This window comes from Nicotiana sylvestris, chromosome 10 (genome assembly GCF_000393655.2).
Source record: "Nicotiana sylvestris chromosome 10, ASM39365v2, whole genome shotgun sequence".
NCBI classification, from domain to species: Eukaryota; Viridiplantae; Streptophyta; class Magnoliopsida; order Solanales; family Solanaceae; genus Nicotiana; species Nicotiana sylvestris.
The window spans coordinates 78725777-78746584 of NC_091066.1; the positions used below are offsets into that span (position 1 = coordinate 78725777).

The window sequence follows — 20808 nt, forward strand, 5'->3', positions numbered from 1 at the left end:
AAGCGCAGCAACACATAGGAAGCAACCCTTTGCAAATTGAACGACGATGCTTGCTTGCCTTATTAAAATTGATGTTGCATACAAGTCAGATCTGTTATATATGAAATTATTATTCGTATTATCGCTATATTATTTTTTTAACAAAATTATCCACTTATTAAAGTATTACAAAGCGTCAAAAGCAGTTGAAAAGTATGTTTCAAAAGGAAATAATAAAGTCAAATGATCAGGTCCTTTACCTTTGGTTAATTCATGTAACTACCAGACAGTTTGTAAACGTTTGTGGTTGTTTGCAAGAAGAAAGCGAAAGAAAATGAAGGAAGAGAAGGAGGGGGAGAAAGGGGCTCAAGTTGTTTAAAAAGTGGGTATAAATTAAAAGTTTTTTAAAAAAATGGGTATAGGTTAAATGGGGACGACCAAATAAGGCGTCCGGTGCCATTTTTACATATAAACTGAGTAAGGTTGCTTGAATTGTTCCTGGCATCTCTCTACATCAACCAAATAGTACAATTTAACGTTTCAGTGTAAATACATAGCCAATCCACAACTATATTTTATACTAATACCTCACTTTAACTTCGTTAATTAGAATTTTTAAGAAATGTAAGTGGCTAGAGCCATGCTCATCCGCCTGATTTACCCTGAATGCGATTGATAAGTACATAAATAAGACTAAACAGAACTCAAACTCAAACTCAAACCTGTCTAAGAAAAGATAAACTCACTACTGTTCCTTTTTATCGAAGAACAATTAAGGCAGGTTATATTTTAACTCTCTCTCTCTCTCTCTCTCTCTCTCTCTCTCTCTCTCTCTATATGCAATAAAGTTAGCAAGTCAATTAGCAATTAACATTCCCGTCTATGTATACAGATTGTTTGAAGTACAACTTTGAACATATGCCGGTAAAAATGTTCTTGGGGAGCTCCATCTCAGTGGCTGGAGTTTCTTCGCGAGTTTAAGCATCATGGATCATAGGCCTCCAAAGCTACTACAATTTCAAGCTCCTGGCCGCAAGTAAGCTCATCAATATCCTATAACTCTTACCAGAATATTTCAAATCAATTCAATCCACGTTGCTGTGTCAGCAAGGCTTCAGCCACAGAATTTGTTCAGACCAAAAAGGCATTCAAAATTGAACACGTTGAAGATAGGTTAACGCCCAAAGGACTCTTTTATAGTAGGGTGTCTTATATACAAGCAAAACCTCTTGAACAGCGATCTTTGATCCTTTCTCAATCTGAAAGCAACTCATCCAATTCAGTTTCCTCAGACGTGAAAGGGTCATAATCAGTACTTGTTTCATTGGACAAAGCTTCAACTTGGGATCTACTAAGTGAAACTTCACCTGGAGGGCTATCCACATCATCTTCATCCTCGGGATCAGACATTTCTGGCTCATAGTCTATATTTTCATCGTGAACTGCCTCAACATCTTTCTTCGCATCATCACTGTCTTTTTTCTTAGCTAGATTGCCTTTACCAATTTTTTTACGACCCCAGTCCATTTTTGATTCAGCCTCAGAATCCTCACATATACACGCTGATGGATTTTCATGAAACTCACCCCTCCCTGGCCTCACCTCCTTGGGCTCCCCCAGGAATCCTCTTTGAAATGTATGAACTTTAGCTGCGAATTCCTCCCATGTCATGTTATTTTTGTTTAAGAACACACGATATAGTTTCTTAGCATTTGGTCGAATGGTAGGCTTATGACCAAAATATCTCCTGTATCAAAAAGAAATATTAGCCAGAATCTAAGTAAAATTTCCAAAACAAACTGAAATGCCCGAAAGGGAAGCAGCATACCTTCGTCCTGCCAAAATTTTTGCCATGTTTCCATTGTTATTGGTGACAAATACATCACTTTCATCACAAACTATGAAGTCAAGAGCAGCCATTCTAGAAGAAAATGCAGAAAATGGTTCCAACTCTTCCTTGCTGGCAATAGTGTCCTTGGAGTAGAAGTTTGGAAACAGGGCCTTTAACGGAGCCAACGTCTCTTCACCTCCATATACTTCACCAGATGCTACATAAATATGAACATCTTTCCCATATCCAAGTGCTCTTAGCATCAAGCCAACTTCTTCAGGAGTTAGAGGGCATCTTCCTTGCCTCCTTGCCCTATCCGGATTGCTGTTCTGCACATGTATCAAAAAAAGAGTTTACACACACTTCAGTCCTTTGAGTATATTATCATATTGTGTGGAAGAAAAGTAAAAAGTGCCTCCATTAACCTAAAAGCATATTCATAAAGCACCCTATCAACAACAAAAAAAAAACCTCATAAAAGCAATTCTCTCTCTCTCTCTCTCTCGGTGTGTGTGTATTCACATTTCTTTACTGCTTCGCTGAAGCTAACATATATGTATGTACACACATATATAAGACAGAGAGAGGGAGAGGGGGGGGGGGACAGAGAGAGAGTTATATCTAGGACTCACAAAGATGACAGTAAATCCAGTTTATTTCCCAGATTATCTAGTGTTACTTTTATTCTCTTTTTGATAGATCATTCACCTTGTATTATCAAAATTAAAAATCTGAATAAATACAGAATAGTTCAACGCATGAGTGGAACAAACAATCAAATCTTTAAAGTACATTGCCATGATGATTCAATATGAGGAAATGACCAAAAAACTGATACTCTTGGGGTCTCACATGTAAAGTTTTCCACCTCCGCCGTATCTTTCCCAGTTCAGTCCTCTCCTTATCCCCTCCACCATAGTAGCATCCCGAGAACGCAAGCATATCAGGTTCAAACCTGTTAACAATACACTATAAGAAAACTTTTCCTTCTATAGAATTCCCAAACTGCATCAAATCATTTCCTCCCATCATCCAAAATTTAATGTATCAGCAGAAAAAGAAATACATCAGGCAAACAATAAGCTTTTCGTAAAAAATAATGTAGAGCTTGTTATCATGGTAATTCTTAGCCAGTCATCTCATACGTGATGGACAAATTGTTCAAGAACCAAATTCTTCTAACTAAATCATCATAAGTTAAAAAACCAAATATAACATTTCCTTTCAGCCTAGGTGCATCCGTGAACATTGAATGTTATTAGGCAAACTCTTTAGCTTACTGAAAGGATAATAGCTACAAATAGCATAGCACTATGAGAAACACATGAAATACAACGCACTATGAGAAATGCTCAGGACATTATATTGATTCTGCACTTGAAGGACATTACTAGTGGTAGCCATAAGGAAATGGAGGATGACAATAGGAAAAGACAGACAGAAATACGAAACAGAAAATCAAAAAATCGAGATGGATCATATGACTAACCTTAGGTGAAGGGCAATATAATGCTTGCTACTCCGCCTCATACGCTGGATCAATTTCTCACCCATTTCGAGGATAGGGTCAGAAAACTTCAGGGCATGATAATTGACTCTGCATCTAAGCTTTTGCAAATCTGTATCCAGCTTATTTGCAAGTCGATAGTCAAACTTGCTGATCTGTACAGCCTGTCACAAGAAGCAGACTGCTTATACAGGTCTAAGATATCAACAATAAACAACACTAATAGACAGCATACAGAAAGGAGCAACCCCCTTTCCCCTGCAAGCAATGGTAAGCTAGATAATTTCTGATTTTTGAAATTGAGGACTGATGTTCCTATTGACTGTACAGGCAATTGTAATTCTTCTGGGTTAAGACCCTTAAATAAACGTATTAGAGTTATTGAAGCCTTGGGGCCTAGTTCTCTTGAAAAACAATTTTCAACCAAGATTGATAAATTTGACTCAATAAAGCAAAAAAAAATTCCTCGATCTCCCACCTAAAAGAGTTATAACAAAATTTGGATATTTGAAAGATGTTTTCTGATGGAAAGCTTTCCTCATGCATCCAGCGGGTAGTAACCCCTCTTAGCATCCTAACCAGTAACCAGCTGTACAAAGTAGTGAACTTGGACATAACATAACATAGCAATTCTTCTCCTAAGTTTTTAGCATCAATTGAGTTTACTATTCATAACCAAGCTAATTCATGATTCATCAAAAACTTCTAAAATTTTTGTTTTCATGTGAATCAGTGATCACTTTCCAAAGTATCAATAGAATTTTGCAAGAAGTTTCAGGAAGTACACAAGTATCTAGTGCCTCAGCCCCTTAGTCCAGTAGTTTTAGAAGTTCAGTTACATCAACGGAAAAGGATGCGCAAATTTTCAAAATTTTAAAGGTTTCATAGCCAGACTGTTGAGGTTGAATGTAAAAACTCCAAAATAGCTGGACTGCTGAGATTGAATGTAAATACTCCAAAAAAGTAACAAGCAGTGACCCAAAATACAGTATAGAATTAACAAACGTGTGTTTCTTAGATATGTTTTTATTCATCCAAAAATTACAAAGAAATATAAGTGATGTGAAAACTCACATGTTTTTTCATGAGTACAGGCAATACACGATTTATATAGCATCTCTCATTGCACTTTCTAGGAACACGCATTCTATATGGCGTCCATATCTGTCCTCTTCTAAGCGGAAGGTCTTTTAAAATTGAAACATCTGTTGTTAGATGTTTTATAAACCGATCAACATCAAATATGTCAGAGAAATCACTGCAAGAGAAAAGTAGAGCATTTCACTTTCACAGTAATATGCCGGATCATTAGCATATTAAATGTACATATACAGTAAGTTCAGAGATGGTTAGAGAAACCAATATGCAAGAAAATACTGAATGATTCTTCTAATACTCACCTAGAATCTTTCCAGAAAGACGTCTTGTCCAACTTTGGAACAACAAGAGTAGCATTTAAAATGCGAGCAGCAACAACGGCATCAGTTATCTGCCATAAAGATGGTTAACTATTGAAGGTTCCACACTTTCCACATTTTTGTAGTTTGGTTCCAGCAGAAAGCTAAAGTACACAGGTGGTAATAGAAAGGGGTGCTAATTCAAAGGGTCATATATTAGAAAAGGCATAGATGTTTGTCGTTGTTCAAGGATTTATCAGAATCATGTTACATAGAGAGGAGACGATTGCTCAATTTATTAGTATCTCAAACCATAGACTCATCAGGCACGAATACAGATAATTCTTGTAGGGAGTATTTGACAACCTGTATTTAGCATGAACTGGTAATTCATAAGTGTGTCTTCTGTAGCCAATATAACATAAAAGTGCAAATACCTATAGCTCACTTATCAAATCCCAAAGCATGATTGTGCACACATACTTGCTATCACTGAATATGAAATTTGTATGGGTAATTCATGACCATCACTTCTCTGTCACATCAAATTAGGTGCATCTTGAGGTGTAAAGAATCAGTAATCAATCAATCAATCAATAAACTATGCTTCAATCCAGTATTAGTTGCGGTCAGTTTTATAAATCAAGGATATCTTGCAAAAACTGAATATTACAACAATAATGATATGAAAGAAAGTTAAGAACTGCATGCATAATTCAGCAACACTTGAGCAATCATTAGATATTGTGTCCCATCAGCTGCATAAAGCTTCTCGACCTACTGGTATAGAGCACCTCATAATACATGGGCATCGTTCACTGTGAAATCTGATGCCTTAAATTGTGACTGTGTTGCATGTACTTAAAACAATACCAACAACTAAGCCACAGTACTTAATTAGTTTGGTTGGCTACATAATCTTCTATACCTCCAGCTTCATTTGGGCCTCTTTATTCCAATACTCAGTAATTTGTTCTTTCAAGACAATTAGGGATGCTTCAACCCAGGTTCCAATGTAGCAGGTATCTAGAAAAGCACATCCAAGGCATTCATTATGATGATATCCATTATAAATTGATTAGTTTCACAATCGCGAACATAACGGAATCTTATTCCTTTATTCAAGCTTGCATGTACATTAACTATGTAAAGGACAAAGACAAGTTCATTTGAACTGCACTATGAAACTTGACAACCACTGTAACAATTATCTTAATCATACTAGTGCTAGAACAAAAAAAGAGTTCCTTGATCAAAATCCCGTTCCTTGTTAGTCAACAAAATAAAGCATAAATCAGACTCAATCCGAAAAGCCAGTCCAGAATCATTTTCTTACCCCAGTTCTTTGTTGGTTAAGACCTCCACTGGTCACAATCAACAAGAATCGATTTGGACGTGTGATGGCTTGGGCTTCTGCAATTTGAAAGAGTACAAATACTTAATGAGATTTCAAATACCAAATTTAGCTTCATATAATAATTCCTTTAGATTTAAGTTATATACACAGACAGTGCAATGAATTTTTTACATCATGTATTATATAACCTATTATAACAGGTTACTTACCTTTATTCTAAGTTATCAATATGCCATTAAATTGAGTTACCTGCAATTACTTTTTAAATGACATGATTGTTCAAATATTTTTTACACTGTAAGTGCATAAAATTTAAATTCATTCCTTCATTGCTACGTAAACCTACTAGTATAACAAGCTGATTACTTTCTTCCAAAAAATGAAAGCTATAAACAAACTAAATTTACGTACTTGCAAATTTACTGCTGGCATTACTGCATCCATAGAAGAACTTCGAATTTCTCGAACTCCAGAGATCACGATTATTAACTCCTCCACTGATCTAGATCTCAACAACCAATAAACAACATTTAGAAACCTTAGATCCAATCAAATAAAAACTTTACAAATAAACACAATAAAATTCAGATTAAATCCTAACCTCAACACGAAATGGAGAAACTCCAATCTCATTACCACTACCTTTGCTTCCCTACAAATAAAAAACATCGCAATTAAATTAATACTGGCTGTACTTTATCGTATATGAATCAATCATATCAATCAATTAACTAAGCCTCAATACAAAACTAGTAGGAATCAGCTACATGATTTGAACGTTATAAAATTAATATGCAGCTACTAATTAGGTAAATAAATAGCATTTGATCGTGAGCATGATTTGATAATGTACCAAGGAAAGATCATCATGACGACGGGAGCGGCGGAGGTGATTATCATCATTAGGAGACGGCGCGAGGATTAAGATGAAGAGGAATATGACGAGGAGAAAGGTGGAAGCAGCGTAAATGATGGGGATTATAAACCGCCGCGCACGGCTGTGATGCTGGTTGCGCCGCCGTGGGATCGCCATACGGCGGCGGTTGTGATAGGAAGCTTTGAGTAGACTCCTCTTCCTGCAGTCACCCCGTTAGCGGAGCAAGAGGAGAGGGTTTAGGGGTATTATAGGGAATACAGATTTGTTATTCTTTCTTCTTTGAGGAGAGAGGATTTTTCTGTTGGGGTTTTAGCCCATAACGATTAACGACAAGGATTGCATTGTAGGAAACACTGCTATTGTCTGTTTTTTAGCTTTTGGACTGATGAATTATTTATATAACACCGTTTACAGACAATTGAAAAGAAACCGGAAAAAGCTAAAAGAAAATGAAAAAGAGAGGATTGTGTTTCTGATTTTTAGATCTTTGAATTGTTCGTTACTTGAGAAGGTACACTTGGGGTAGAAATAATGACCTTCGGCATTTGAGATATAGAATCCTGTTCCTTTTATATTAAAAATTGCACAATTTAACTTTCCGTAAATAAAATAAAAAGGATAGCCGGTGCCCTAAGCTCCCGTTATGCATGGAGTCCGGAAAAAGGCCGGACCATAAGTGTCTATTGACAATATAATTATGGACAAAATTTAACTGAAAAAACATACAAATTATCCAAGTCATGCGAGCAAAAAGATCTATTCATTGGTCAGAAAAGCAAAATAATAAGAATTGCCATGATTAATAGCCTAGAAATTTCTTCCTCTATTCTTACCTGCACATATCAAAGAAATTCAATTTAATATGGTTAAGTGATTTAATAAAGTAAAAATATATATTAAATAATCATGATTATGTGATAGAAATGTATGCGCAACCACAATATCAATTTCGTATAAATATCCGGGTGCGAGTAAATTTTTAATCCCTTTTCATGGTAATTGCTCTATGTCTCCACCTCATGGTTAAAAGTGGAGGAATTGGACTATTACAACAACTCTAACTCGTTTTTTTTTATATCCACATTCAAATTAGAGAGAAGTAATAGTAAAATAGAAGAGAACCGTTGAATTTTAGTTTGTAGATTGGATCTGTGATTAAATTATGAAAGCTCATCAGCTATTGTTTTCCACTTGAAGTCATTTTCTAATAAATTCAAGATCTCTTTGCATATTAAATTACAATTTGCACCTGTAAATGTTTGTTGATGCAGACTAACAGATGGAGCTGTGATGAAGTAGCTGAGTATTACGCGCCTTCCTGATGCCCGTATCAAACTTTTAGAGTTACGGGGCAATGTCAAGAAAACAGCGTGCACGAGGAAATTGAACGAAAACTTGCTTGTATTAAAAGAGAAACGAATACAAGAGGCTAATGTGGTGCCGGGGGAGACGCCAATACAGAGATTTGAATTCGTCTGGTTGGCTACCAATATTCAATATAGGCAAGAGAACTGTACAAGAGCAAGCTTAAATAGCTCCTTATTACTTACTACCAGCTAACGTCTAACGACAGGCGGATGCCGGATGGAGGATTTAAGTTCTATGGATTCATTATATCTTTAAAATTATGGGTTCAAACTAAGGGTATCTAACGGGTGGGCCGGGCCGGGTTTGGTAGGGAAAATTTTGAACCGTACGGGTTTGGAACCGGGCCGGTTGCGGGTTAGGGGTTACCGGGCTTAATGAGTTCGAGTTCATCCGGGTAAAAAAATGAACCGTAAGGGTTACGGGTACAAGGGGCCGGGCCGGGTTAATATTTTGTATTTTGTATTTTTTATAACTATTGTAATTTATATTAATATAAAGTAAAAATATAAAGAATACAATGAAGATGTAAAAAAATTGCATTTATAAATTGCAAGTGCTACATTTATTTCAAAATTCAAACATACCAATTGAAAGAGTAAATTACATTTAACAAGTAAATTAACGAAAAAAGAGTAAATTCAAAGGTTTTTGCAGTGCCTTAGACTCTAAAACCTTGAAAGAAATAATAATAATTGAAATCTAGCCTTTAAACCGGGCCGGGCCAGTTAACCGGTTCTACAGGGATTTTGGTTGATCGGGTTTAACCGGTCCGGTTAATTGGATAAATTAAAGTGAACGGACCAACCCCCCTAACCCCAGTAACCCAGCCCACCCGGCCCTAAGTACCGGGCCGGGCCGAGTTTCAACCGGTCTGGGGCGGGGCGGGTTTCATGCCCGTCCCGGGTCAACCCGGCCCATTTGACACCTATAGTTCAACCCTACTATTTGTTAGAATTTAAGTGAATATTTACACTTCAAGTTACGCTCTGCGTCGAAAGTTCTGGGTTTAGTTGAACCAGAGTTGTAACTCTACATCCGCCACTGCGTCTAAAAGCAAAGGCTGTTTTCTTCTGAACCATGGTTTCACATCAGTGATTAATATGCAAACAAAAGGATTTGCCAAAAGTGCAGACACAAGATGAGGTAAATATATCAGAGATAAGGATGTAAACAGCTTTTAGACACACAAAATAGTAGCAACAATTTTTAAAAGTACTTGGATCTTGGTATATAGAGCAATATAACCAAACAAAAACATATTTCATATCCACAGAAACTAAAAACCTAATCCAACTTGCCAGAGGCAACTTCTGTTGCTCAGTTGCTCTCCACTTCAAAAACATTCTGTCAGCAGCCGCAAGTAACGTCGTGTGCTAAAAGCTTGCCTCTAAAAGAAAAGAAGCAGGTGGGCATTTTGCAACAAAGCCATATTTAGAGATGCTATACTTTCTATGCACACCAGCAAGCTTCCCAGTTGCAGCATTCTGATGGAAAGAAACCATCAGTCTTGAGCACTCCCTGTTATAGAAAAGAAAACAGACCACAACACTCAGAGGGCTCTCTTTGTGTGTTCGATAAAAACAATTCATTGATTCAAACAAAGAAAAGTAGATAATGCTTACAAAAGCTGATCTCGAGTATAGTGGCTATACTTCTCACAAGTTTTACTCCACTCGTTAAGCACACCTAGAGTACATTGGGCTGTAAATATTGCTGCAGCAGCTAGCATTGAAGGTGGGAACCTAAGCATTTCATACTCAACGAGGCATAGTTCAGTCATGAAAAAAGACAGGAGCTCCACCTGATCCAAGAAATGCCAGTAGTTAGTCATGATTCAGAATGGTTGTCATTTATTTAAGCAATTTTCTAGTACTACATAAGTTCATTTAATCAAATTTCTGACTAACCTTCTTATCAGACTGAGCAGCTTTAAGAAATCGCATCATAAACACATATGCTGTAGGCACTGATAGGTTGAACTGTAAGGTATTGATCATCAACTTCTCCTGCAGAAAGCACTCAATCAAAGTCAAAGGTCACGCTAGAAAAACATTAGCAAGACATCATTAAGTTTTACTTGAATTGGAGCGGCAGAAACATAATTTAAGGTAAAGCATTAAATTTTGATCTGTAACTTACCATCTCAAGCACCTCTTTTCTGGTGTAAGCCTTATCAGAGATCAAAATAAGATCCTCAACGACAGGAACTGAAACTTCTTCATACTTGCAGGCTAGAAGCATAGCTGTTACCCCAACAAGCTGGAGTTTTTTCCTAATCACTTGTTGGACTGCTAAGAATCTATCGATAAGATTTACGGTCAAATACAAAGTCTCTTCCATCAGATCAAACTTGTAATGTACCTACATATTTGATTGGACATTAGTGAGGCCGGAAATCATTGTGTTACTTCATGGAATTCAGAGAAACTGTGGATCATTGTTTTTATACCTCAATCAGCCAGTCAATGAGAATAGCTCTCATCCTCTCATTAATATCAAATTGTTGTTCCATATAATTTGGAGGGGCACAGCTAGAACTCTGAAATGATATACGAATTCATAAAAGTGACTCCATCAAACAAAAAGCTAGAAAGTTATACAAATTTTATCTCATTCATTGACTCTTAAAGGAGATATCAATAATCTGAATGACGGAAATCAGATGAAGAACCTATATTATAACTTAGATAAAAAGTCCATATCCATACAAATTAAATAAATCAATTAAGCTCCTACGAAAGGTGCAGGGGGTGTAAATAATTGCTGACCTCGGTCTTCTTGTAGTAAGCATGCATGTCATCAATGTACTCCGCTACTGCAAGTGGGTTCTTTTTATCAGCACTATCTATGTCCACAATTAGTGTCTCTTCTACATCTTCCATCTCCATCTCAGCGTCCTACATAAGAATACAGAATAAATTGCGACGCCAGAGATCATCCAGACTAAAGATACTGATCAAATTAATTACCATCCGATCAATTTCCTCCATCATTGCTTCTGTATGTTGCACAAACATTGGCACAGGATCATAGTCGCTTGTGGCCTTGTAATCTTCTGCATCAATAATGATGCAGTCTTCTGATTCATTTTTAGCAGGTGCTGTTTGGACTGGCTGCTTTGTTACCTGTGGAAGATAACAACATCAACATCTCCGCTATAACATAATCTAGGATGGCACTTGTTGAAAACTGTACCTCAACCGTTGGTTGCTGCTGCTTGGTAGCCATTTGTGCAGCAAATTTCCTGAAGCAGCAAGAATCCCCCATACTATTAAAAAAGAAACCAGGCCAATGATAAAGTACTTAACACAATAAGAACTATCTTAACCAACAGAATTAATGTCAGACCTTGTGATTGGTCGATGAATTGGAATGGGAGGATTCTTAACACCATTCGCGCTCTTGCTAAAAGAATTGGAAAGATCAAAATACTTAATGAAATTGAGAGAAACGGACATCTCGGAACTCAAAACATTAAAGAGTTTAATCAGTTCTTACTCAGTGATGCCATTTCTCTTGTGTACTTTACAAGGGTATGCTGGAGCTTCAACTATATTCCCATTTATTGTGCTTAGAGCCCTTCTATTAGGCCCCATTGTCACCTTTCCTCCTCCAGCCCCTAATCCCCCTAATAACAAAACCATAGTTTTCCCATCTCTTAAATTTGGATTCGTAATAATCAAGCTAGGATACATACATTAAACTAATCATGATCTTAACTATACAATCAATCAATCAACTAGACATCAATCGCAAACCAGATTAAATCGACTATATATGATTCTAAGTATTCAAAACCATAGATTTTCCATTTCATAAAATTTGTATTGATAATAATCAAGCAAGGATACATACATTAAACTAATCATGATTTTAACTATACAATCAATCAACTAAGACCTCAATCGACAAACCAGATTAAATCGGCTATACATGATTTTGACTAATCAAAATTCAAAAAATTTACCTTGAACATTTGAAGCCATTATAACACCTTGGCAATTCTCGTTTGATCCAACCATCTTGAACCTAATTGACGATTGAACAAACCACATTAAACCCCCCAAAATTATTTTTAAAAAATGGTCAGAATTTAAAGGGTCACAATCAAGAATCAAGCTAAAGAAAAGATCCAGATCATAAACCAAAAACACCAACCTGCAAAATCAAAGATCCTTTACACTAATCCTCAAAAAGGTCCAATCTTTAGTGAAAATAACCCTAATGTTCCACAAAGAAAAGAGAGAGAGAGACTATTAACAAAACCCCATGAAATAATTCAATGGAGTGAAAAATAAATCTTGAAAAAAAGTTTCTCTCTCTCTTTCTTTCTTTCTTTACAGATTATTCTTGGTGTTATATCTCTGAGTTATTTGAAGATATAGAATCAGAAGGGAAATTATGGGCGGCCTTCTATTTTTGTTTTAATATTTTGAAAATAACGGCTAGTAGATTTATAGCCGTAAGATGAAAGGTCGTGTATGTTCCGAGCTTGGACTTAACGGTTACCCTTGATTCCTCATTCAAAATTCTTATTAAAGGCATTTTATGATGCGCTGGCTTGGCCTTTTTTTTCCCTTTTAAAAAAATCTCTCTTGAGATCCTCGATCAGTCAATGTTTGTAGATAGATTACTATACTACTGTGATTTCACTCTTCTTTAGGCAAAAAAATTATCTTTTCTCCTTTCTGTGCATTTGGATCGAATATCCGAAATCCAAACCGATCTGCTCAATTTCGAATTTCGAATTTCGGATTTCGGATATTTGGATCAGATTCGGATTTGATTTATTAAAATTTTGGATTTTTGGATTGGATTCGGATTTGTATAGATTGAACCCGATCGGAAATCCGAATTTATTAGGGGAAGTATAAATACTAATTTTATTTTTAGGGTTAGGTCTTAATTCTTATTTCATTCTCGTTCTTTTCTCACAGCCCGACTCAGACTCAGACTCTAACTGGTCATCGCTTCTTCCGTCTCTTGACCGATCTGCTCCTGCTCGTCGCTTTTCAAACCTGTCCTACATGAAAAGGTCATCAAGATAATGCTGCTTCTAAACAATTCAATATACAAATAAAGGGGAACACTATGAACAAGTTGTACTGTTCCAGCCTTTTCAATTCTTGTTGAATTATTAACTATGTGTATATGGATTAGGACTGATGTTCAAGAACTATGTTCCCAAGAATTAGAACTATGGAGATGAAAAAGAACTATGTGGATTAGGACTAATGTTCACAAGAATTAGAACTATGTTGAACTGTTGTTTATGTTAATTTTGTTCTATTATGAACTGTTGAATCCGATCCGAAAATCCGATCACCAAACCGATCCGAAATTATGCAATCCGAAATTTCAATTCGAAATGTGCTAAATCGGATTCGATCCATGCACAGCCCTACTTTCAGTTTTTTCTTTACTTTTGAAGACTATGGAATGCTTTCTCTTTTATACGGGTATTGGTTAATATGAAAATTATTTGAAGTTGAAACGTGGCTGGTGAATGTGATTATAACAAGATAACTGTCTAAACTATCAAAATATCTTGTCAAGTATACGAAAGACCTAGAGATATAAACATTATGTCGGAGAGAACATTTAATTACATTATTAACTTACTAGCATTTACAAAATAATGTGATTGAGTTGCTTGTGTTTATGATTAGAAAAGAAAGTAATCCAAATTTAAATTATGTATGTGTACTCTATATAAGCAAATGAAAGACATAATAAATGGCAAAACCAATGATAAGGGTGATTCCGAGCTCGATGAAGAACCTGCCCTCTATTCCAAACTTGCACTTATGAACAACTTAAGAACAAAAATAAGAACTTTGAACAACAACGAGAATTGAAATAAATTGCTTTGATATGCGTGTTACAATGTGTCACATGAATAATAAGCTTTCCCTTCATATAATATGGGAATTTTACCCTAAGTACAATTCTAAGAAAGGTAAAAATCTTTTGTTCACCAATCACTGATTTTTCGCCGATACGAACCGAGATTCACGTCGTGATATCCAGTAGGGCACGAACATCACAACCCTTTGTTAGTCGTGTGCAGTCGTTTGGTAATGCTCTTCGAAGTCTTAATCCTTGAACTAAACTCGGAGGACATGAGCCCAATATCCCCGATGGTAGGTGTTTTGCCCGAGCCCCGATACGAGGGGCTCCTCGCTCTGACTTTGATTCACTATAGTGACGTTTCTGCTCCGTTTGAATTACAAAAAAACCGAGGTGTTCAGTGAGCCCGGTTTTACCCGTATACAGCTAGTCCCCTTGTTTCTCAGAGAGTAGGCTTGCCGAAATGATGGAAAAACGATAGATGATTCTGATTGCTTCCTTCGTGCATTACGAAGAGGGAGCTGAAACGTCCCATCAATCGCGATGTTCTGACTTTGGACAAGTGTCGCTCACCGGCAGGTTGCCTCCGAATGCGAAGCGTCAGCTATTTCCCTGTAAAAGCTTACTCCTTTTGTCCTTTTTCTACTTTTCGACCAAATCACTTCCTTCGAGCTTTCCTCTCATCAAACCTTCATATCTTTATCCTTGTTCTTCAATTTTTGTAGCAATCTTCAAACTTCTGCCTAGATTTTTTTCAACTCTTCATACCCTGTTCTTCATTTTCAAAACCCGTAAAAACTTTGCGTTCATTTCTCAAATTTTCAAACACTCCCCCCAGATAACAATGGCCAAAACATCGAAAATCATTCCTCAATCAGTTGCCTCTTTATCTTCTCAACCGGTCGTTGGTACTGAAGCGGTTGCCCCCGAAGTGGTCGTCCTTGAAACGGCTTCCCTCATTATGGTTGCTAACAAATCGGTCGCTGAGCCTCCTTTGAAAACGTTCATTCCTGGGGGCTACTCGATTGCCGATAACTTTAAGGTTGAGAAACATTCACGCAAATAGGACATGGTGAAGGGGTCTCGAGGTACATATGTTCCGTGACTGAGGATGTTCTTCCCATAGTTCGTAAAAACTGCAATTGGGAAGGCAATGACGTAGTAGTCCCCGGGCCCGAGGATGCCGTTATTACCCATGTGGAGGGGTACTTAAGTATTTACACTTATCCCTTTACGATGGGTCCCGCATACCTGATCGTTCTGGAGTTCTATAAGAGGTACGGGGTGTGCCTCGGAAAAATTCATCCATCAGTGTGAAGGATCGTGATCCTCCTCCACTACTTTATGAATAAAACCGCATCTCGTTATTTCACGATCGACCACCTGCTTTGATTATACAGTCCTCGGATGTTCCGAGGGGAACTGATCAAGCTTACTCGTCGGGCCAACAAAAAATTGATCAAATCGACCAGCTTTGAAAAGAGATGGATGAGATCCAAGTCACAGCCAACAGGTGGAGGAACAAGATGGATATGCTGGCCTCGGAGAAAGAAACCGCTCTCGTAAAGCTTTCTTCAGTAGAGGTTCAGCTCCAGGTAGTGCAGGAGAAAGCTGATAAATAGGCTAAGCTTAGTGAAGATCTCCAAGCACAACTGAGCTCGGTCGTCGTGAAATGGATTTCTCCCGGACAAGAGCTCGACGCAGTGAAGTACCAATTGGAGACGACTTCTGCTGATGCCGAGGAGATGGTGACCCAATACAAGGCCGATATTGAGGCATCCGAGGTCCGCCTGAAGACCACTACCGAATACGTGAGGTGACTGTCTCATAGGGAGACCCTCAAAGAGATTCATGCTCGAGGCTTTGATCTATCTGCCAAGATCGAGGAGGCCAAAAGACTTGAGCTCGAGGCCAAGAGATTAGTCGAACCCAAAGGTGAAGAGGGCTGTGATGACCAGATAGGTCATCTTATGTTTTTTAACCTAATTCTGCACTTCGAAACTTTAAATATATCATTTTATTCCTCCTTAATTAGCATACACAACCCGAACATGTTTCCGGAAAGCTTTTATGTTAAAAGCTGAGAAAAACATGAAAATTTTCTTTGAAATCCATTGGAGTTGACTTCGGTTAACTCTTTGAGAAAATGGACTTGAATTTGTATTTTGACGGTCCCGGTGGGTCCGTATCGCGATTTGGGACTTGGATGTATTCTTGGAATCAAATTCAGAAGTCCCTAGCCTGAGATATCGGACTTTGTTGAAATTTGAAAGTTAAAGGCTTAATGAATTTGAAATGTTTGACCATTAGTTGACTTTTGGATATTGGGTCCGTATTTTAGTTCTTGAACTCGGTATAGCTCTAATACCATATTTATGACTTGTTTGTAAAATTTGGTGAGAAACTAAGTTAGTTTGACGTGATTCAGACGTCCGATTGTAAAAATAGAAGTTTCAAAGTTTTCTTGAAAATATCGTTTGATTTGGTGCTCAATTTGTAATTCTAGGTGTTATTTTGGTAATTTGATCGTGAGAGCAAGTTCGTACGATGTTTTTAGACGCGTGTGCACTTTTGGTTTAGAGCCCTGAGGGCTCAGGTGAGTTTCGGATAGGCTACAGAGTGAAATTGGACTTAGAAATGTTGCTGGTATTTCCAGTTCTGGTACAGGCCTTTGATATCGCATTTGCAAGATCAGGCATCGCATTTGCGACCTCTGAGGGTTTCGAATTTGCGAGCTACTCATCGTATTTGCGAAGAGCAGTTGGGCCACCTTATGTTTGCATTTGCGATATGTACTTTGCATTTGCAATGGGGACTGGGGGGATTCTTCGCATTTGTGATCATGGGGTCGCATTTGCGATTAGGCCAGTCCCCAATTGCAAACTATTCTTCGCATTTGCGAAGGAAGCAAAAATGTAGAGGGCTTCGCATTTGCGATGTTTTCTTCGCATTTACGGGGTTCACATTTGCGAATCCCAGGTCGCAAATGCGACATCTGCAACTGATCAAAAATGGGACTTAAACGAGATTTTTGGTTCATTCTTCAAAATTTCAAACTCAAGAACCCTAGAGGCGATTTTTCAAAGAACTTTACTTCCCCAAATCATTGGTAAGTGATTCTAAACTAGTTTATTTCAATCTTTCACTACTTTTCCTAAGATTTCAATCTAAAATCTAGAGTTTTCATGGTGGAAACTAGGGGTACCCTTTTGGTAGAATTAGGAATTTTTGAAAAATAGGGATTTAGACCTCAAATTGAGGTTGGATTCCAAAACAACTTATATAACCGGGCTCGGGGATGAATGGGTACTCAAATTTTGGTCCAAATTTCGGGTTTGGACCAAGCGGGCCCGGGTGTTGACTTTTTCAATAATGGCCTAAATTGTGTTCTTTACATTCGTGGGTAGTTCCTAAGGCTTAATTTGAATTGTTTGGTTGGTAAATTACTAGATTCTATTGGTTCAGAGGCTTGTTTGAAATGCAAAGCGGTGGTTGAGCTTTGAGTTTGGTCTTTGGAGCGAGGTAAGTATCGTGGTTAACCTTGACTTGAGTGATTAGAACTTATTTGTCTATTTGCTACATGTTTAGTTGTTGGGTACAATGTATATGTGAGGTGACAGGTACTTATGCGTAGTTGTCAAGTTATAATATGCGGGTGAAACTTGTTCTTTGAAATTGTTGCCTTCCTTGATCATATTATCCATGCGTAGATTAGTTAATTGTTAAATTGATCATTCTTATCATGTTTATGTGCTTTGGTGATAATTGATTATTGATTCCGAGTTGAGATTGGTATTATGGAACCGTTGTTGAAGTAAGGCTTATACTTGTTGATCCTATCTCCTTGTTTTTACTTGTTCATTATTATGTGGTAAGGGAAAGTGTTAATACACGAAGGGTGATGCCATGTCGTATATGAGTGTTAATGCACGAAGGGTGATGTCGTGCTATATTATGAGTGTTAATGCATGAAAGGTGATGTCGTGCCATATTGAGAGTGTTAATGCACGAAGGGTGATGTCGTGCCACATTATGAGAGTTAATGCACGAAGGGTGATGCCGTGTTGTTTCTGTTGATTTATATTGTGCGGTTGAGAGTGAAAACATGAAGGGCGATGCCGTGTATTTTGCCTTATTGTGTTGAATTACTTTCACTGGTCAAAAGCATATTGATTGTCCTGGTTATCATTTCTGTTGAAACTCTCATATCTTGTACCCCTTTTAGAATGTCCCTCTCCCGATATTACTTGTCTAGCTCTTAGTTGTTGTTATTTGGTACATATACTGTTATCTACATAGGTTTATTATGTAGGTGTCTTGTCATAGACTCGTTACTACTTCGTCGAGGTTAGACTCGACACTTACCAATATATGGGGTTGGTTGTACTGATACTATACACTGCACTTCTGTGCAGATTTTGGCACCAGCCCTAGCTGATCGTGAGGTTAGCAGCTGGACTTGCTCATCAGGAGACCCAAGGTAGATCTGCTGGTGTCCGCAGACCCTGGAGTCTCTTCGTAGTCTTATTATTTTACTATTTCTTTTCTTTCAGAACAGTGTATTTCTTTCAGACTCTGTTTGTAGTAAATCATAGTAGCTCGTGAGTTGTCACTCCAGATCCTAAATGTATCAAATATTATAGGGTATATGTCATTCCGCAAATCAGTTTTAGCTTCTATTTAGCTTAATTATTTTTGTTGTTAAAATTGACTAAAGTTGACTTAAGAATCCTCTAAGTTGGCTAGCCTAGTAAGTGAAATGTTAGGCACTATCACGGTCCTGAAGATGGGAATTCTGGATCGTGACAAGGGCTCCGAAGGTTCTGAGTACTCCGAAGGCCTTAACAGTTCCGGTGATGACTTGGGCTCTGGTGAAGATCAGGCATGAATGCCTTAGGTTTTTTAAGTTTTTGTGTACGTACTTTTTGTTTATTTTGAGGCCGTTTTTGTTGGGCTTATGTAAAGATATTCCAGAATATATATAATTCTCCCCTTTGACAACTTCAACTATTTTATTATCTTTTCATAATTTTCATTTTCACAAATATTTCTAATGCCTTAGCATAAGATCTAATGTAATAACAAGTCATTTGTTTTTCGGAGGTTCAAACAGAACCCGACCTTGATACAATTTTTATTTGCTCGAAGCTTTGGAAACTCAGAGTGACCGAGAGTTTTCAAAAATGCTTAAGTATTCTTAGATGACGCTTTTGCCGAGGGTAACCTTTTGGCAGTTTTTGAATTTTTATTGAAGTACTTGTGTATTGATTTATTCGGACGTCTCCGAACGATTTTTAGGGTGGCCATATCCTTTTAGGTTTGGGCACTGCCTAATAGGTTTTGTGCCTCCGTGTTTCGATAACTCGAGCCACCCGAACTTGTCTCAGACGGTAGTCCCCGAGTGGGGGTAGTCTTTTGGGCTCGGATAGAGGTGGCCCTTGGGATCGATACTCTCCGAATAAGAGTATCCCTTAGACTCGAATGTGGGTAGCCCTTGGGATTGATAGTCCCCGAACAGGGATTGCCCTTAGGCTCAATGCTTTAAAAGGTAGAAATATGTAATAGCAAGGTGGGAACTTTCTTTCATTTCTATGTGTAAAGTACATGATTGAAAGCGTGCAAAGCTAGGATTGCAGCTACGGTGGGATACGCGGGCACGATTCATTTGCCGTGTGGACCTTACAATTAATCTTAACCACCGAGCCTAAACTGTTTACTTATAAAGTTCCCTCTTATCTTGCTAAGAAGTCCAAATCAATGGTGATGGCCCCCAGTATTCGAGGTCGATCTTGTGAGGGCTCGGATATTGTTGATGCCACTTGACTCCGATTAAAAATCGGTCTTCAATTCTAAGTTAGCACAATTTATTGTTGCCTCGTAAAAACCTTGTCGGAAAATCCATTTAGGACAAAACCGATTCAAGGAAAAAAGAGTACAACGTGTGCTTTCAGACCTAATAGTCACACTCCCCTTTAATTGGTTCCTGCAAGTGTTAGTCTGGTTCACAATATTATAAAAAGGTGAATGAGATCGTACCTTAGCAATAGTACCGTTTCAAGTGAGTCATGTTCCAATTATTCAGTAACTGTGCACCATTTCCCGCTTCAAGTTTGTATGAACCTTTGCCGGTAATCCCGACGACTCGATATGGTCCTTTCTAATTTAGTCCCAACTTTCCTTTGTTTGGGTTCCGGGTATGCAGTGTTACCCTTTCTTAATACTAGGTCTCCGATATTGAAGTTTCAGAGGTTGGCTCTTTGGTTGTAGTACCTTTCGATCCGCTGCTTCTGGGCGACCAACCGGACTAGGTCGACATCATGCCTCTCATCCAATAGTTCTAGGCTCTTGCTCATGACTTCACCATTTGATTCTTCGATCGCATATCGGAACCTGAGACTCGGTTCCCTCACTTCGACTGGTATTAGAGCTTCAGCACCGTAGACCAACAAAAATGGGGTGAGCCCAGTGCTAGATTTTGAGGTTGTACGGTATGCCCACAAGACTTCGTGCAAAATTTCCTTCCATTTTCCTTTGGCATCGATCAACCTTTTCTTCAGGTATTGAAGTATGTTCTTGTTTGTAGATTCCGCCTATCCGTTTCCACCGGGGTGGTAGGGTGTGGATCGAATCTTTTTGATCTTG

At 37.9% G+C, this 20808-nt stretch overlaps 2 protein-coding genes across 3 annotated transcripts; both read right to left on the reverse strand.

Moving 5' to 3' along the window:
* Positions 1 to 679: 679 nt before the first annotated feature.
* LOC104234392 (O-fucosyltransferase 16-like) lies at positions 680 to 7458 on the reverse strand. Its single transcript, XM_009787946.2, has 10 exons — positions 6925 to 7458; positions 6673 to 6723; positions 6483 to 6573; positions 6051 to 6127; positions 4718 to 4806; positions 4392 to 4575; positions 3300 to 3481; positions 2663 to 2765; positions 1808 to 2139; positions 680 to 1726 (listed from the first exon to the last, which is right to left on the reverse strand). Exons 1-10 carry the CDS (start codon positions 7102 to 7104, stop codon positions 1234 to 1236), a joined length of 1782 nt encoding a protein of 593 aa, XP_009786248.1. The 5' UTR covers positions 7105 to 7458; the 3' UTR covers positions 680 to 1233.
* Positions 7459 to 9475: 2017 nt separating this feature from the next.
* LOC104234393 (G2/mitotic-specific cyclin-2-like) lies at positions 9476 to 12710 on the reverse strand. 2 transcript variants are annotated; one of them, XM_009787947.2, is made up of 12 exons: positions 12475 to 12710; positions 12284 to 12345; positions 11815 to 11944; positions 11665 to 11721; positions 11512 to 11584; positions 11286 to 11441; positions 11085 to 11213; positions 10766 to 10855; positions 10456 to 10677; positions 10224 to 10322; positions 9939 to 10117; positions 9476 to 9834 (listed from the first exon to the last, which is right to left on the reverse strand). In XM_009787947.2, the coding sequence occupies exons 2-12, from the start codon at positions 12336 to 12338 to the stop codon at positions 9690 to 9692; spliced, it is 1335 nt and encodes a 444-aa protein (XP_009786249.1). In that variant the 5' UTR covers positions 12339 to 12345; positions 12475 to 12710; the 3' UTR covers positions 9476 to 9689. The 2 variants fall into 2 exon arrangements, with proteins under 2 accessions (XP_009786249.1, XP_009786252.1); XM_009787950.2 differs by having other exon boundaries at positions 11512 to 11560; positions 12475 to 12709.
* Positions 12711 to 20808: the final 8098 nt, after the last annotated feature.

What these genes read in the sequence shown, in the direction of transcription:
- LOC104234392 (XM_009787946.2), bottom strand. Translation starts at nt 7,104, where the DNA reads ATGGCGATCCCACGGCGGCGCAACCAGCATCACAGCCGTGCGCGGCGG. An exon ending in TGCCAGCAGTAAATTTGCAA is followed by an intron (nt 6,128 to 6,482) that starts GTACGTAAATTT and finishes TTCAAATTGCAG; the next exon opens with AAGCCCAAGCCATCACACGT. An exon ending in TCTTTCTGGAAAGATTCTAG is followed by an intron (nt 4,576 to 4,717) that starts GTGAGTATTAGA and finishes TTTCTCTTGCAG; the next exon opens with TGATTTCTCTGACATATTTG.
- LOC104234393 (XM_009787947.2), bottom strand. Translation starts at nt 12,338, where the DNA reads ATGGTTGGATCAAACGAGAATTGCCAAGGTGTTATAATGGCTTCAAAT. An exon ending in AGCAGCAACCAACGGTTGAG is followed by an intron (nt 11,442 to 11,511) that starts GTACAGTTTTCA and finishes TATCTTCCACAG; the next exon opens with GTAACAAAGCAGCCAGTCCA. An exon ending in CTTACTACAAGAAGACCGAG is followed by an intron (nt 10,856 to 11,084) that starts GTCAGCAATTAT and finishes ATATCATTTCAG; the next exon opens with AGTTCTAGCTGTGCCCCTCC.